At 14.9% G+C, this 17,005-nt stretch overlaps 3 protein-coding genes across 3 annotated transcripts, besides 22 other annotated features; 1 reads left to right on the forward strand and 2 right to left on the reverse strand. All coding sequences in view use genetic code 6, as the record gives it.

Moving 5' to 3' along the window:
* Positions 1 to 1,427: 1,427 nt before the first annotated feature.
* IMG5_186900 (ribosome recycling factor, putative) lies at positions 1,428 to 2,179 on the forward strand (the record flags this gene model as incomplete). The annotated part of the gene is made up of 3 exons (XM_004027197.1): positions 1,428 to 1,742; positions 1,804 to 1,980; positions 2,042 to 2,179. Exons 1-3 carry the CDS (start codon positions 1,539 to 1,541, stop codon positions 2,177 to 2,179), a joined length of 519 nt encoding a protein of 172 aa, XP_004027246.1. The 5' UTR covers positions 1,428 to 1,538.
* A 732-nt stretch (positions 2,180 to 2,911) lies between these two features.
* Positions 2,912 to 2,952: a microsatellite.
* Positions 2,953 to 4,283: 1,331 nt separating this feature from the next.
* IMG5_186910 (hypothetical protein) lies at positions 4,284 to 7,261 on the reverse strand (the record flags this gene model as incomplete). The annotated part of the gene is made up of 6 exons (XM_004027198.1): positions 4,284 to 5,178; positions 5,217 to 5,829; positions 6,397 to 6,584; positions 6,644 to 6,786; positions 6,835 to 6,914; positions 7,201 to 7,261. 6 exons carry the CDS (start codon positions 7,259 to 7,261, stop codon positions 4,284 to 4,286), a joined length of 1,980 nt encoding a protein of 659 aa, XP_004027247.1.
* Positions 6,164 to 6,211: a microsatellite.
* A 2,075-nt stretch (positions 7,262 to 9,336) lies between the features above and the next one.
* Positions 9,337 to 9,384: a microsatellite.
* Positions 9,376 to 9,483: a microsatellite.
* Positions 9,419 to 9,453: a microsatellite.
* Positions 9,484 to 9,585: 102 nt separating the features above from the next.
* Positions 9,586 to 9,638: a microsatellite.
* Positions 9,639 to 9,947: 309 nt separating this feature from the next.
* Positions 9,948 to 9,993: a microsatellite.
* A 214-nt stretch (positions 9,994 to 10,207) lies between these two features.
* Positions 10,208 to 10,258: a microsatellite.
* Positions 10,259 to 10,364: 106 nt separating this feature from the next.
* Positions 10,365 to 10,418: a microsatellite.
* Positions 10,419 to 10,819: 401 nt separating this feature from the next.
* Positions 10,820 to 10,888: a microsatellite.
* Positions 10,889 to 11,457: 569 nt separating this feature from the next.
* Positions 11,458 to 11,505: a microsatellite.
* A 64-nt stretch (positions 11,506 to 11,569) lies between these two features.
* IMG5_186920 (protein disulfide isomerase family protein, putative) lies at positions 11,570 to 14,138 on the reverse strand (the record flags this gene model as incomplete). The annotated part of the gene is made up of 7 exons (XM_004027199.1): positions 11,570 to 11,990; positions 12,259 to 12,323; positions 12,347 to 12,536; positions 12,648 to 12,879; positions 12,927 to 13,033; positions 13,079 to 13,167; positions 14,131 to 14,138. The coding sequence occupies 7 exons, from the start codon at positions 14,136 to 14,138 to the stop codon at positions 11,680 to 11,682; spliced, it is 1,002 nt and encodes a 333-aa protein (XP_004027248.1). The 3' UTR covers positions 11,570 to 11,679.
* Positions 11,653 to 11,695: a microsatellite.
* Positions 12,572 to 12,642: a microsatellite.
* A 409-nt stretch (positions 14,139 to 14,547) lies between the features above and the next one.
* Positions 14,548 to 14,580: a microsatellite.
* Positions 14,581 to 15,101: 521 nt separating this feature from the next.
* Positions 15,102 to 15,151: a microsatellite.
* A 632-nt stretch (positions 15,152 to 15,783) lies between these two features.
* Positions 15,784 to 15,818: a microsatellite.
* Positions 15,819 to 16,275: 457 nt separating this feature from the next.
* Positions 16,276 to 16,362: a microsatellite.
* Positions 16,284 to 16,362: a microsatellite.
* Positions 16,305 to 16,361: a microsatellite.
* Positions 16,363 to 16,405: 43 nt separating the features above from the next.
* Positions 16,406 to 16,444: a microsatellite.
* Positions 16,445 to 16,488: 44 nt separating this feature from the next.
* Positions 16,489 to 16,538: a microsatellite.
* Positions 16,489 to 16,545: a microsatellite.
* The last annotated feature ends 460 nt before the right edge of the window (positions 16,546 to 17,005 follow it).

Consider the following 17,005-nt stretch of genomic DNA (forward strand, 5'->3'; position numbering starts at 1 on the left):
ATAAACATAAACTACCTTATATTCTTTAAAGTAACTTAAATTTTAAATTTCTAAAACAAATTTGATTTTATATTGTTAAAAAATGTTTTCTATTTATTTTAAATAAAATAAAAAACAGTATCGTCAAATTTATCGAAAATTTCTAATAATTGTCTATAAGAAAATGGTAATATAAAGCTGTTTTCTTCATTTTTAAGTAAGTATTCATATTTTTCCCTTACTGAAGGTTAACTTAATATTTGAGACACTTTATTACTTGTCACGGTATTTTAAACTTGTTTATTTTGTTTATTTTAAAGGATATTTTGTATTATTTCTTATGATTATTTTGTATATTTTTTTTCTTGTTTAAGTTTTTGGAAATTATATAATATTTAATGTTATTTTATTATATCTTCTTATTTTATTTATTACGTTAATTCATATTCCTTAATTTATGTCTTGGATAATAACTGCTTAAAGTCTATTAACTTAGATGATACTAATAAAGGAGCTGTTTTTTTTGGAAATGCATTTTCCGTATCTGTTATTGTTTGACTATTGCCATTAAAAGAACTCTAATCTATTGTTTCTGATTGTGAATGAAATAAGGTTGTTTATTCCTAGTCTAAATATTCGTATTATTTTTAGGCGTTTTTTGTATATAAAGATTCAGTAAATTCAAGTGACATTATTTTTTTATTTTATTTTTTATATTAATTATTTCTATTTTAAAATAAATATACTTTTATTTATTTTGCTTTTTTTTATAATTTTTGTTTTATTTTAATAAGATTTTTTTTGTTATTATTAGTTTTTAAATTTCAAAATTAAAGAGATAAATTATAAGAATGATGGCATAAATGAATTAATAAATACTTAAAATATTTAATTTATTATTAAAAAAGTTATAATGATATATTTTATTATGTCTTTAATACCATAAATAAAATGACAAAAAATAAAAATAAAATAATAATTCAAAAAATTATACATAATATTTAAAATAAAAAATAATATTATAGTAAATATATTTATTATAAAAAAAAATTTAAAAAATATTACAACTTATTTTTAAATTTATAATTTAGAAAAGTTTAAATTTGAATGTTTTTTTAAAATAACATAAATAAAAAATGAAAGAAAATTATTTTTTAACATATAGTTTATTTTATAAATGATTAGTTTTAAAAATTATACATCCATTTTTAAAATTTTATAAATATTTTAATACTTTTTTTTATTATTATTTTAATTAAATTAAAAAAATATAAAAATAAATAATAATAAAGACAACTATTATTAAAAAAAAAATGTTTAAAAATTTTTAATTAGCATTGAAAAAATCTCTAAAACCAAGATTTTTAAAAAAGCTTTATCTTTAAAATATTATTCAAATATCTCCTTTATTTTAATATATGTAAACATAAAATACAATTAAATATTAATTTGCAGTAAAACCAGGCAAAAAGAAAACTGAAAAAATCGAAAAATAAAAAGAAAAAGAAGAGAGATTGGAAAAAAATATTGAATTTGATACAAACTAAATAGAAAAAGAAATGCAGAAAACTATTGAATAAATAAAAATTGATTTTACAAAACTTAAAATAGGAAGATTAACAGCTGAAATGTTTGAAAAATACACAATTACAGCATACGGAGAAAAAACATAAATTACAGAACTTTGTTAAATTATTTCTAAGACTATGAATACAGTTTAATTAAATATTTATGATGAATCTTTGGTTTCAGCAATAATAAAAGTTTTTATATTATTATTAATTATATTTTTATAAATTTTATTTTGATTTATGAAAAATAAAGATATTAGAAAATTCAGATCTTAATTTATAGATAAAAAAAGAAGGAAAAAATATCTTATGTACAATGCTTGGAGGAAATACAAAAGAAGTAAAATAATAAATTATTAAATAAATAAAAGCTGTTTCAGAAAAAGCAAAATTAGTTTTAAGAAAATAAAGGCATGAAGCATTAGAATAAGTATTCATTTATATTTTTATTCTAAATTATTTATATTTTTGATTTTTGTTATTTTTTTTAGTTAAAACCTTTTAAAAAATTTGAAAGTGAAGATTTTATAAAAAACGGAGAAAAAGAAATTGAAAATATTCATCAAAAATTAATTAATGAATTAGATTAATTGTTAAAAAGTAAAGAAAAAGAAATAAATTCAGCTTGAAATTAGAAAATTAGAAAAATCATTATTTTAACTGTTTTATTTTTCATAAAAAAAATAAAATATAATCATAAAGAATAAAAATGTGTTTATTTAGTTAAATAAATATATTTTTATTTTATTTTTTAATAATAAAATAAATTAATTTTATTAAATAAAATTATATAAACTTATTTATTTTTTGAAAATCAGTTTTACTATTATAATATAATATAATATAATTAATTTTTTTTTTAGAAAATAAATATAATATTTTTAATGTTGAATTAAAACTCTATTAAAGGATAAGATAATTCTATTAAAAACATGATAAATTAAATTTAAGACAATAAAATGCAAACGATTTCATAAAATATTTAATAAGAAAATTAATAATATTTTTACTAATAAGATTTAAGTTAATCTTAAAAAATTTTATAAACATAACAAAACCATATTTTAAATTCAGCAGGATCTAAATATTTAAGTTAAATATATAAATATATATTTTTTTATTAAAAATTGTAATTATTATAGGTGATTTAAATGATAATAGATTGAGAAAAACAACTTTAAATGAAATGGAACAAAAGCTTTACAAGTTAAAAAATTAAAAAACTTAAAGGGAGTTGCACATTGAAGATATGGAATATAAAATATTTATGTTAGAATAATAACATATGGTTTTAAGAAATTAAAAAGAATAAATGAGACATGACCATTAAAGACTTCATAAAATGTACACTCATATTTTTCTTATAAAAACAAAAAATTAAAAAACCAAATAATTATAAAAATTAGGTATGAATAGAGATATACTCATGAAATTGCTTAAGTTAATAAAGAAATCGAAGATCTTGAAGTACAAAATTAAATATGGAAAAATAGATTCGAAAATTTAGAAAATTTATGTGAAAATTATTTACATGATAAAAAAGTAACTTTTATTTTATAAATATATTTTTTATATTTAAAAGGATATTGACGAAGAAAATAAAAAACTTAGTATAAAATTATTAAAAATGCAAGTATTAATAAATGATAAGCCTCCTACTAATGCAACTAATGAAGAAATTGAAAAAAATTTAAATTAAATGAATAAATTAAAAAACTAAAAATGATTTTTTTATTAATTTTCTATAAAAATAAAATTTATTTGTATTTATTAAAAATATTATTTTATATAAATTTTGTATTAAATTTAAAGAAATTCATAAAGTAAAATTTATATTAATTTTATTTAATGAAGAAGTACTAGTTTTTAAAAAAATTTAATGAAAAAAGAATATATTTTATTTAATATATAATATTAAAAGATAGTTTAATAAAATTTATATTTTTATTAAGCTCGATAAAATTATGTTATCTTTATTATAATTTTTAAAATAATTATTTTATTTTTAACTATTTTTTTTATTTATATCTTATTAAGTTAATAGAAATTTTATTATAATTGTTTAAAAAAAACATAAATATTATTATTATTTAATGATTTATTCTTTGATATTTTAAAATAAATATTTTTTAATTTGTTGTAAAATATTTATTTGAAAAACTAGAAGTTTTTTTATTTTTCTCAAGTTTAATCTAACTTATAATTAAAAAAAAATATATAAACTTATATATAGTTTTTTTTTTTATTAACCTTAAAAATAAAATTTTAAATTATCAATAATTTTTTTATCTCTTTACCAATATCAAAAAAAAAAAAAAAACTCATATTAAATTGTGATAAATTATATTTACTTAATGCATTTTTTTGCTTTATTATTCAATATATGTATTTTACTTTAAAAACATTTCCTCTTATTAAACTAGTTTAACTTTTTTATTTTATTATTATTATATTATTTCTTTTCTTTTATATTGATTATATTTAGTATTTTATTCTTAAAGATTCTTCATAATTTATTTTAATTCTTGTATTTATTTTTCTTAAATTGTCTATATATTTAATTCTTAGCTAATTTAATTTTTTAAATGTTAGATTTCTTTATCTACAATTTTTAATTATTGCTTAAGTGTCTGATTTTATTAGATTATACTTTAAGTATCTAATTACATATAAAAAATAGTTTATATAAGAAATTTTAACAATCAAATTAATTATAAATAATTTAATAAATTTTCATTTAAATAAAATTATTATTTTTTACAAAATATATTATTTTTATAGTTTTGTATATTTAATTTTTTTTTTGTCTTTAGAATCGTTTAAATTTTAGGATTCTATTAACAAAATTTTTATTAAGTAATCTTTGTTTCTTATTTCTTTATTAAATTATAAAATCAGAATAAAACTTCTAAAACAATAATTATAGAAATAATCATTTAATTAAAATTAAATATAAAAATATAATTTAACTACATTAATAAGAAAAACAAAAGAATAAAAATAAAGTAATGATAATTTATTTAAAATATTTTTTTTTTAAATAAAGTTAGATTAAAAATCTAAATAGATAACATATAAAATACTATTCAATATTTTTTTCTAAATTAACTTTTCATCTTATTATGAAAAATACCAATCTTTTTTAGAAATATAAGATCTTTTATATCCTTAGTCATTTGTAACTTCTGAAACAATATCTAAAAAAGGAGGTAATTGGAATTTTTAATTTTCACTTTCTAAAAGAACTTTCAAAATACTGAAACCTTCTTTGACATTCAAATAAGTATCAAGCATAAATCTATTATTCTAATACATAAAGATATTTCTTATAGTAAGTAAATTATTTCTTTTTGGATCTGCATTACTTAACATTAAAGCATATTCTTTATAACTTAGCAATTTTTTGTATTAGATTTATGATTATTATTATTATTTTTAAGTAATAACTGCCGAAAGTATATATACATAATTTTAATTCTAACCTCTTTTTCTTATTTTTCTAAATTATCTATTTTCTTTATCTACATTTTTATCTGAATCAAGAAATATATCATCAATAAAAAATCTTTAAGTAATTAAATCTGAAGGAAGATTAGGAACTAAATTTTCATATTATTTAAGTAAAAACCTTTTTTTTAAATTAAATAAAAATATATAAAAAATTACTTTCTAGTGTATTTTTTTTCAGAAGCTTCAATACCAACACATTTTTTGACTAATTTTAGCATTTTTTGTAATTTTTCTTCAAAATTTTTTGCATTATTATCTATAATTTAATGATTTGGATGTCCTAACCAAGCTTATTAAGTTCTTTGATCTATACGTTCTGCTTCTTCAACAGTTTCATGTCTTGCAGAGTTTCTTTAATTATAAAACTATTTAGCCCCAACTGCAGCAGTAACTAGATGCAAAACCAAATCATATCTATCATCTCTCATAAGAACTTCATTTAAACTATTCATATCGAGCATTTATTTCCAATCTTGAGAATCCATATAGGCTGATCCATCCATAAGACCTCTATCACAAAGTATAATAGAATTTTTTTTTGTCAAATTTGCAATTGATACCATTACGTTTTCTAGGCGAATTTATAACTTTAACAAATTTGTTTGGAAAGCAATTTATTATGTTTTATTGTATTTGTCCATACAAAGCATTCCTCCTCCATTTGCTATTAATGTAGCTGCTTCAGGAACTATAAATACTTAAAAACCATATTCTCGCATTTTTTCTTGGATATAGACAAGTCCTGTTGTCTTTCCTCCACAAGGACCTCCTGTTATGCATATTTTGAATATTTCAGCTACTTGATTTTCGTTTGCTTTTCTTTCAAATATTATCGGACCTTATGTTGGTGGAACTCTTGATTATAAATTTTTATAATAAAGTTCTTGGATTGAATTATTTTTATTCGAATATCTTGTTATGTTATTTCGGAAATGTTTAAAATTTCTGAAGGATTTAATATTTGGGGAGATAATTTATATAAAATATAGACTTATGATAATAGCAAAGGAACTAAAAATAAGTTTTACATACTTAATTATTCTTGTATTTTGAATTTAATTAACCCATTTTTTTTGATTTATTTTCAGATTAAGTTAAGCTGCTTATGTTATATAATTTTATATTTATATTATAAAGTTTTTTTTTATATTTCTAAATATTAAAAATTGATTTTATTATTTTTAGAATAAATAATTTTTTATATATATTATTTAAACTATAATTTTAAAATAAATTAATATATTTTAATTTTTAAACAAATTATTTTTTCATTTTTTTTTATATGTATTTGGAAATCTGTTTCCATTATTATATTAATTATTAGTAGTATAATTACTAAAACTTTAGTTTATATTTGAGCATTGTAATTATTATTTTTAATCAGATTATGAATTTACCTCATAAAAATATCCATTCTATTATCGAGCTTTATTTAAAACACTGGCATCTCCTGTATTTTTTTCTAAATCTAATTTTTTCTCTGCTTTATTTACATAGAAGAGCATGTAAGGCGTTTCAGATTCTCTTTTAAATTAAAACATAAAGAATAATTTAAAATAATATACATATATATATATATATACGCAAAATTTTTTGCTATTTCATTAGCGTCATTGGTATTTAAATTAATAATCATACCGTAATCTAAAAGATTCCAATTTTTATTAGTCCCATGTTTTAAATTTCTTAAATAAGTAATGTAATGCCCTTTATTACTTTAAGAACCCTATTATATAAAAAATAATTGTTTTTTTATTATGATAAAAAAAAATACCAAATGAACAACAAAAGCATGTAAATCGTAATTAACTAAATCAGAATTACTTTCAATATCAAGTTAAGGGAAAATATCATCTTTAATATTGATTTTATTAGGTAAATTAGTTTTATTAAGAAGTTTAATTTACTATTATTAATCATATTAAAATCTATTAATTGTAATAACTAGAAAAGGAGGTAATGTTAATATAGTTTAATCTTTTAAAAGCGCAAGTTTTCTAGTTACATTTTTCACAAAAATAAGGATTATCTTCATCAAACTATTCTTTTTAAAAGAGTTAACAATCATTTCTATTAAATCTTCTCTTTAATTAAAAAAAGAGCTAATTTAATTTAATAAAGAGTTTTTTTAGAATCTTACATGAATATCTGATATTTTTTCTTCTGTTCTATTCTTTGCTCCACATTATTTATTTAAACATGTTATTGTATTTCTTTGTTTTCCAAAAAATAATTTATTTATTTTATTCTCATATTTTGTACCTTACATACATATTTCTAAATAATTAATATAACAACGACCAAATTCTGCAGCATCCCATTATTCATAGCTTGATTTAAAAGGTTCTGGGAGAGATTATTTAAAATAAAAAGGGTTTATTTCTTTATTAGATTTTTAGAATTGATTTTAATTGAAAATATACATTTAAAAAAATAAACGTATCAATTCTTAAAAACTGTCATTATTAGATTAAATTAAGAATTAGGTTTAAAATTAAATTTAAGCATCTAAAAATTATTTTATTTTAAATAATTTTTTTTTTTTTTTTACTTAAAACAAATTTACGAAATTTGTTAAAATTATATAAGCATTAAATAAAGCTATTCATATAACAAGACTATCCTAAATTTGTTAACCCACACAAATTATAGCAAGATTTTTTTTTGTATTCTTTCTAATATTATAATTAGAAGAACTAATATTTCTCTTTCTTAAATATCACATCCTTATAAATTATGTAAATTTTTAATTTTTCTTAACTCTTATTCTAAATTTAAAATATATATTCTATCAATATCTCCTATGAGTGCTTTTTTAATTAAAATACATTAAAAATATGCATAAAACTAATTTTTTAAAGATTATTCTGAAAATCTTAAACTTGCTAAAAACTATTAAAATAGTAATTCTAAATGTGATTATTTCAAAGAATAAACTAGTTAAAAACCAAACATTGTAATATTTAATATTTAAAGCGTTTATTTAAATGTTTATTATTTTTATAATTTTTAAATAAGATTATTAATAATAAATTTGGTGTAAATTTCAAAAACAATGTTTATTTTTTCATAATTAATTAAATATTAAATAACTTCTTCTATTAATTGACAAACACTTCTAGTATATCCAGAATTAATTAAGTTTTGAAAAATATTTAAAGAATCTTAAACAACAAAGAACAAAGGAATAATATCCAAATTATATTCATCAAATATATTTTATATTCTTTTTTCTCCTATTTTATCTAATAAATAAAATATGTTTTAATAAATATCCAATTATTATCCTTCTGATATATTAATTTTCAAATATTATAGTAATTAGCAAAAATAATGAACATTACTTTCACTATAATCAATTGTTTTTATATATAAATTAACCACATTTTCTAAATAATAAAATTAAAATTTCTCTTTTGAAGGAAGTATAAGTATCCATTTAAATAAAACATTAACCATACAAATTTTAAATCCTTAATTTCCGGCAAAAAAATAAAATATTTCATCAATAATATTGTATATTTTTTAATAAATTAATTGTAGTTACTATTCTGTATATACATTTAAATTATTCTGATTATTTTAATTTTATTCTAATATATCTTTTAATATATATGTATGCAAAATGTTATCACTTTCATAACTGCTTGACAGTAATTCAATTTTTTAATCAATTATTTTACTTATTGATTCACAAAATTTTTAATTGTTGTAAAAATTTTCCTTTTTATTATTTTTATATTATTTTAATATTAAACTAATTATTTCTAAATGTATGCATTTATCAATAAAATCTAATAGAAAATCTTCATTTATTTATTGAGAAAATTAGTTTTAGTAATCAGAATCATTTTACCATAATTATAAAGCTAATTAAAAATTAGTATATTTATATAAACACTATTTATTATAATTAATTTCTTTTTTTTATGTTTTATTTACATTTTAGTTTTTTGAAGTTGCTATTACATATAAAATTTTAGAACGAATTTTATAAAATTATTTTTAAAAATAAAAATTAATTAATTATTTTTTTTCTTAATCTGATTAAGAATCTTATTCATATTAATTAGAAAACTATTCTATTAATTAATCAAAACTATTAGTTTAAATAGAATTGATTTATCTTAATTTACTTTATTCCATTTTTTTAAAAATAATTTTATATATTTTTATGTTTTGTGATATACAATTATAAAATAAAAAAAAGACACAAATTAAAAAATTTTTATTATATATTAAAAATAAATAATTAATAAATAATTAAATGAAATTTTATAAAATATAAATATATAAATATATATATAATTTAAAATATTTATAAATTATATATTTATATATATTTATTTATATAATAATTATTATTATTATTAATTTATTATTCTTTTTAATTCATAGAAATAATTTATATATAATTATTTATTTTTAGTAATTTTATATAAACAAATTATAATATAAATATTAATATATATATATATAAATATTATTACTATATTAAATTTTTTTAAAAAAAATAAATAAGTTTTCTTATATTTAAATAATATATATCTTATTATTAAATAAAATATTCTTTTTTAATTTCAGAATTCAAAAATAAATAATTTGTTTTTGATTTTTTACATTTTAATATTATTATTATTATTATTTTAATTTTATTTTTTATAGATATAAGTTGAATTAATATCTTTTTTATAAATATTAGTACATAAATATTTATTTTTACTATAATTTTATATTAATTTCTATATTTTTAATTTTTTTTATTTTCTTAATTATATTAATTAAATCTGATAAAAAATACATTGCTTTAAACATTTTAATTTAATTAATCATTTGATTTAAGTAACTATTAATTTTGATTAATATAAAATAAATCTTTAATAGATTTTTTGATTTTTAGAAAATTAATTTTATTTTTAATAAAATTTATTTTTAAATAATTAGAGTTTAAGTTATCTATTAATATTAAATAAATATTCTTTTATTTTTTTAGAAGTATTATCATCAAACTTAATTCCTTTTTTTATAAAGATAATTTAAGAATTTCTAGTTTATAAATAGTATTTTTTTACATATTATTTTATAAAAGTATTTTATATTTATTTTAATTATTTTTTCATCTTTTAATGATTTATTTTATAATTAAATAATTTTATTTATTTGTATTTTTTTGATATTTTAATTTTATTTATTTTTTATTATGTTAGATATATTTTAAATATTATGTTATCCATTATAATTTACTTTATTTTTATTTTTTTGGAAATTATTTTATTCATAACAATTTAGAATTTTTATATAAAAATATAAATATATATATATATATATATATATATATATATATATATATATATATATCATAAATAATAAAAATTAATTTTGGTAGTATACATATTTTAGTATTAATATTTTTTTTTAAATCATTTAATATTAGTATAAGAAAACATAAAAGTACTATTATTATATCTATATTTATATTTAAGCAATTTTTATTTATAAATACTCATTACATTTATAGATTAAATATAGAGAATTTTTATAAAAAATTTAATAATTTCCAAAAAAAAAGAAGAAAATCAGAGAAATAATCTATTTTGAATATTTTTATATAATTATGAATTATGATTTATAAATTATTGAGTTACTGAATTTAAAATTATAACTTCAAAATTTTAATATTAACAGTTCAAATATTTTGTTAAATATTTATATTAAAACATTATTAATAAAATTTATATAAGCTAAAAAAATTATATTTTTATAATAATTATAAAAAAAAAGTATTAAAGTTATAATACAATATAAAAAAAATATATTTAAAAATATAAAATAGTATTGAAAACAGCCTTTTAATTACATCAATAACAGGTTCTTAATCTAAAATTTAAATTAGATTTATAATAGTCAATAAACCATATTTTATTATTTCAAAAAAGCAGTTTTTTAAATCACTTAGATTTTTTTACCAAAATAAAGTTTCAAAATGGAAATATTTCCTTCTCTAGATTTCATTATTTTTCAGTAAATTTTCTAGTTTTTATAACATAACTACTTTAATATGATTTAAATATTAGATATGTTTTGAGATATTTATTATAATTAATTGATTTTAATATTAATTTTTAATCAAAAATATTTTATTATTTTTAATAAACAAATAAATATATATTAACTATATAAATACTAAATACGTTTCTTATATTAAAAATAATTCTTTTTGGTTTTCAAAATATTAATTAAATATATATTAAAATTTTTTAAATAATAAAGTATATTTTCAATATTCAATGTCAAGTGTAAAATAATTTTTTTAGAAGTGAATTATATTTTAATAAATATTTGGAATAATTGTTAAAAAAAAAAATATAAAAATTCATATATATAGTATTGTTTTATAATTTTATTTGAAAATAAAATAAATATTTTATTTACAAATAAAAAAATAAATATTAAAGATAAAAATATAATTATCTTTTAATTTCATATTTCCAAACAAAATTTTTTTTTTTAACATAAAATAAAATCTAAATAAATATACAAAAAAATAATATATAATATATATTTAATAAAAAAACTATTACACTATTTGTATATTTATAATTATAATTTTAATTTATCATCATAATTCTTAATTTTGTTATTATTCTTATGAATCTTTTCCATCCCATTTACTAACATCTGTAAATTTAGGAATACCAATTAATGATTTAAAATCACTTTTTCCAGAAATAAGTTTTTTCATAAACATTTCATGATTTTTCAAATTGAAAGTACCTTTGAATAAAGTATAAACATTTTTTTTATGAGACATAGCAATAGCTGCAGGATAACCACTACTAGAAACTCCGTATTTTTCTTCAAAATCATAATAGTCACCAGCTTAACTCCATAAATAATTGATAGGTTTACTTTTATTAGATGCAATAATTTCTTAAATTAAGTTGAGATAATTATTTCTCTAAGCTGCTGAAGAATCATAGATATGAGGTAAATAAAGATTATACAAACTCCATTAAAATTAACACAATGCTCATCAAATTCTTATTAATTAGTTAATTAAAGGAATATAGCTTGTTTAAAATTTATTTATTTATTCTTTGGCCCAACTTTCTAATGTAGAAGCATCTCTTCCTCCACTATAATCAATGACTTAAAATAAAATTAAAAAAATAAAATTTTTTATATATATTAAAAATACTGTCAGAATCATTTTTAGATCCTGGAGGGAAGAATTTAAGAGTAGGATAACCATTAACTTAATATCTTTAAGAAATATCAGTATTTACAGTGGAATCTAATTTAGCAACATTAATTTTTTCTCCTTTTAAATTAGTTGCTAGTTTTCCCATTCAGGTTACAAACTTTTACAATGACCACACCAAGGAGCGTAAAATTTGATAAACCAAGCTTCTTAACTTTTCAATACTAATTCTTCGAAATTATCATTTGTTAAAACTATTACATCTCCATCAGTTTCTATTTCTAAATTTTCTTAAGTATTATTATTTCCAGCTTATTCGTTATTTTCTCCAGAATTGCTTTATTCTTTATTTCCTCCACAAGTTGCTTATTCATTATTTCCATTACATGTTCCTGAATCTTATTAATTAGAAGAGTTATTTTTATTACTTTCATTATTAGCCTATTATTATTTTGGAGATTTTAGACGGTTTAAAGCTACTTTTTTTTATTCATTAAATAAGAATGTTATTATATCTTTTGCTGTTCTTCCTCCATTGTAATCTTAGGGGCTTTATTTGTTTCCTACAAAAAACTTTATTGTAGGAAATCCTTTAATATCATATGGGCTTCCAACTTCCTTTTTTTTTTTTGTGTTATTTTTTTATTAATTTTTTTTAGTTATACTTATTCTTATGTCATATCTACTGCGCCTATTTTCGCATAACCTTTTAACGCTATTGCGGCTTTTTCCCATTCAGGAGCTAAGTTTTTACAGTGTCCACACCAAGGGGCTTTATTTATTTATTTATTTAATTATTATTTTATATTTTTTTTACCATAAAATTCAACAAGCCAAAAATCATCTGATTATAATACTAAAGATTCAAAATTATTCTTGGTTAATTATACTACTTTAGTATCTGAGCTATATAATGTATAACAATTGTTTATAATTATAGTTAATAATATTAGTTATAAAAGTTTGTTCATTTTTAATTTTTTTAATATAATTATTATTATTATTATTTTTTATTTTTAGATAAAAATATTTTTTATATGTTTATTTTTATTAATTAAATTGAAATCATATTATTAATTAACATGTGTAATTAAATAATTATATTATTTTTTCTATTATATCATCAAAAAATATAATAGAATTTTATTCTTTTTTCTAAAAGAATATTTTATTACAATTAATTATAATTAAAATAAAAATCAAAAAAAAGTAATAAGATAAAAATATTTTTTATTTTTAAAAAATAAATTAATTTTTATCAAATTAAAATCTATAGATAATATATTTATATTATATATAAGGCCTAAAAAAAATATTATATTTGCTTGCAGATAATAAATGACATAATCATATAAAATTATATTAAAAACACTAAATGTTTATAATAAAAAATTAATATTTTTATAAAAGTTAGTATTTAACTAAATATTTCTATTTATTTAAAATAATATTAAATTATATTTTTAGCATTTTTTTACTTTTCCCCAAAAAATACAGTAGAAAAAAAGCACGGTTTGACGCTTATTTATTTTATTATTAAAAATTAAAAAATATTAATAAAATATTTAATTATTTATTCAAAAAATCTAAAAAATATTTTATAAAAAATTTATAAAATCATAAAGGTATAACTATATTTCTATTTTTTTTTTCGCTTCTTTTGACAAAATATTTGTCCGATACTATCCATAATTGGGCTATATATAAGTTATTAAATTATTGGGAAGACTATTCGAAAAAGATGTAAACTTATTAGAAAATGATAAGTTAACAAAATTTTATTACGATAAAAAATTAAATTATAAATAATAATCTTATTGTATATTTTAAATAATATATATTAATATAAATTTATTAATTTTGAAATACCCTTACATAATCTAATCTAATCTAAATAAAAATTTAAATTTTTAATAAAATCTCAATTAATTCTTATAAAATTTTAAATCAAGAAATAAAAAAATATTATATTAAAATTTAAATGTTTGTAATGAATTAATTTTAATTTAATTATATTTTAAGTTATTTATTGATTATGTATTTTTAAATTTCTAACATATATATTTTAATTCCTTATTTTTTATCATAAAATAAATATAAATTAATTTTTAATCATTAAAAACTAAATATTATTAGTTTTAAATTTATGTATAAAAATAATTTTATAAATTTCTAAATAATCAATTTTTATTGTCTTAGATTAATAATTTATACAATTAATAAGAATACAAATCTAAGATATTATAAAAATAAAACACTTAAATTGATTAATTTTTAAGTTAATAATAATATATTTATATTTAATATTTTATTATTTAAATAATTTCTCATATTATTTATTATAATAAATACTTTAATATGTTTTATTTTATTAAATAAGCTATGTATTATATATTTTTATATTTACTTACTTTTTAATATACTTTAAAAAACCATATATTATATGGATTAAAAAAAAAGGTTAATTGATGTCCTCTATTGTTTTTTATTAAAATGGAAAAAAAGATATTATCTTTTTATTACTTTTTTTATATGACTCATTTAAATTCTTTTCCATAATAAAATCTGATTAAAATTCAAAAACAAATTAATATTATTTAATTTATGTTATAGTGAATTAGAAGTTGTTTAATAAATATTATTAAATTAAATTTATAATTTTTAAAAAAAATATTATAAGTTTTTAAGAGTTTTAATATAATTAGAATTTCTATTTATTTTTTTAATTTTACATAAATTTCATAGGAAAAGTCTCGAAACAAGTTATTAGATAAATTAATATATAAGCAATACTAAAGATTATATTTTTTATTAAAATGATATACCTTAATAAATACTAATTTAATATATTAAAAGTTTTTAAAATATAAAAATTGTTTTTAAAAAATTACATAAATTTTAAGGTTAGTTTTCTTTGAAAATTGAATTAAATAAAAAATTTCAAAAATTATATATTATTTTATAAAAATGTCATAAAAAAGAAATATATTTTTTCAATAATTGCTTTGAATCATTATATAAAACCCTTAACAACCAACAATTTAAATTAATGACAATATAAAGTACCAAAATACTTAAATAAAGAAGAAGTAACTACATCTATATATAGAAACTATTAATTTTTTATATAAAAAATAGAGTTTAGGATTTTTAAAAGGGAAATATTATAAATAAATTAAAAATAATTTATTATAGATATACTTTTAGATAAACATTACAACTAAACACTAATTAAATAAATAAGAAAAAAAAATTCTATCAAATATTTTAAAGATTAAAATAAAAATTTATGTATTTATTTTATTTAAATAAATATAAAAAATATGTTTTATTTTTACAATTTTTTTTGTTTTAAAATAAGATAAAAAATAAATAACACTTGGAAAATGTTTATAATATTAAATAATAAATTTAAATTAAATATAAAAAAAAAGATTAAATTTAATATAATATATAAAATAATATTTTTAATTTAATTAATAAAATATTTAATAAGATAATATTTAATAAAAATTTTTAAAAATTATATATTATTTTCATTATTATATTATTATTCAGTCGGTTTTGAATTTTCTTTGATTGGTTTCCATATTTATGACATTTATTTCCAAAATCTATAATTAAAAATAGTTTAATTTTCATATCTATTATCTGAATTTAGATAAATTTAAGTTTAATTAAGATTTAAAAAGAAAGCAATTAAAAAAAAAAACTTGACTAACAACGATTTTTAAATATATATAAAAAAATTATTTAAATAATACAATAAAATATAAAAAAAAAATTGAAAAAATGACAGTATAATTTTTTTTTATAAATATTTTGAAATTATATAACAAACAATTTAAAAAAAATAATAAAATATGAAATTAAAAATATATATTTAAATTTTTATAAAATAATAATAAAGAATATTAATATATATTTGTTTAAAAAAAAAAATATTTGAATGGACAACTTTTTAATGAAAAATAAAACTACTAAGAAAAAACTTTATAATTTAAATAAAAAAGAAAATAAATAAATATATAAATAATTATATTAATATATAATATTTAAAAATATATAAATATAAAATAAATATATATATTAAAAATATAATTATTAATTTATTTTTTATTATAAATATATAAATTTTAATATATATATATTTATTTTTATTTTATATTTTTATATCTATTTTTTGGAAATTTTTTTATTTAATTATATAAGATTTTAAATTTTCTATTTTACAATTAATATTTTATTTAATTTATATAATTTTTTACATATTATATTTTTTTTAAAATATTAAACTCTTATTTAAATAAATATTTAAATAATAAATAGATATAATGTTTTTAATATAATATAATAGAAAATTATTTTAATTATTTAAATAAATAAATAAAAATACTTATTAAAATTTAATATTTTTTTTAATTATAAATAATAATATCACATTAAAATATTTTTATTAAACTATTATAAAAAACAATTTAGTTCGTAATCTTTTGTATAATTTTTAATTTCTAATTTACTTAATGATTTATAATATTTTAATAATATATCAACATCTCCCAATAACTTTATCTCTTCAAATGATCCAATTTCTATTTTTTTTTTACTTTAATATTCTTAAATCTTTATCTAATAAAATAATATTTAAAAAATTTATAATAAATATAAATATCTATTAATATTACCCTGTTTTAAGGAAGTTATATAGAAATGAATGGAAACATTATTTTTTTTTAATTTTATT

This window comes from Ichthyophthirius multifiliis (genome assembly GCF_000220395.1).
Source record: "Ichthyophthirius multifiliis unplaced genomic scaffold scaff_1120509251350, whole genome shotgun sequence".
Classification (NCBI taxonomy): domain Eukaryota; phylum Ciliophora; class Oligohymenophorea; order Hymenostomatida; genus Ichthyophthirius; species Ichthyophthirius multifiliis.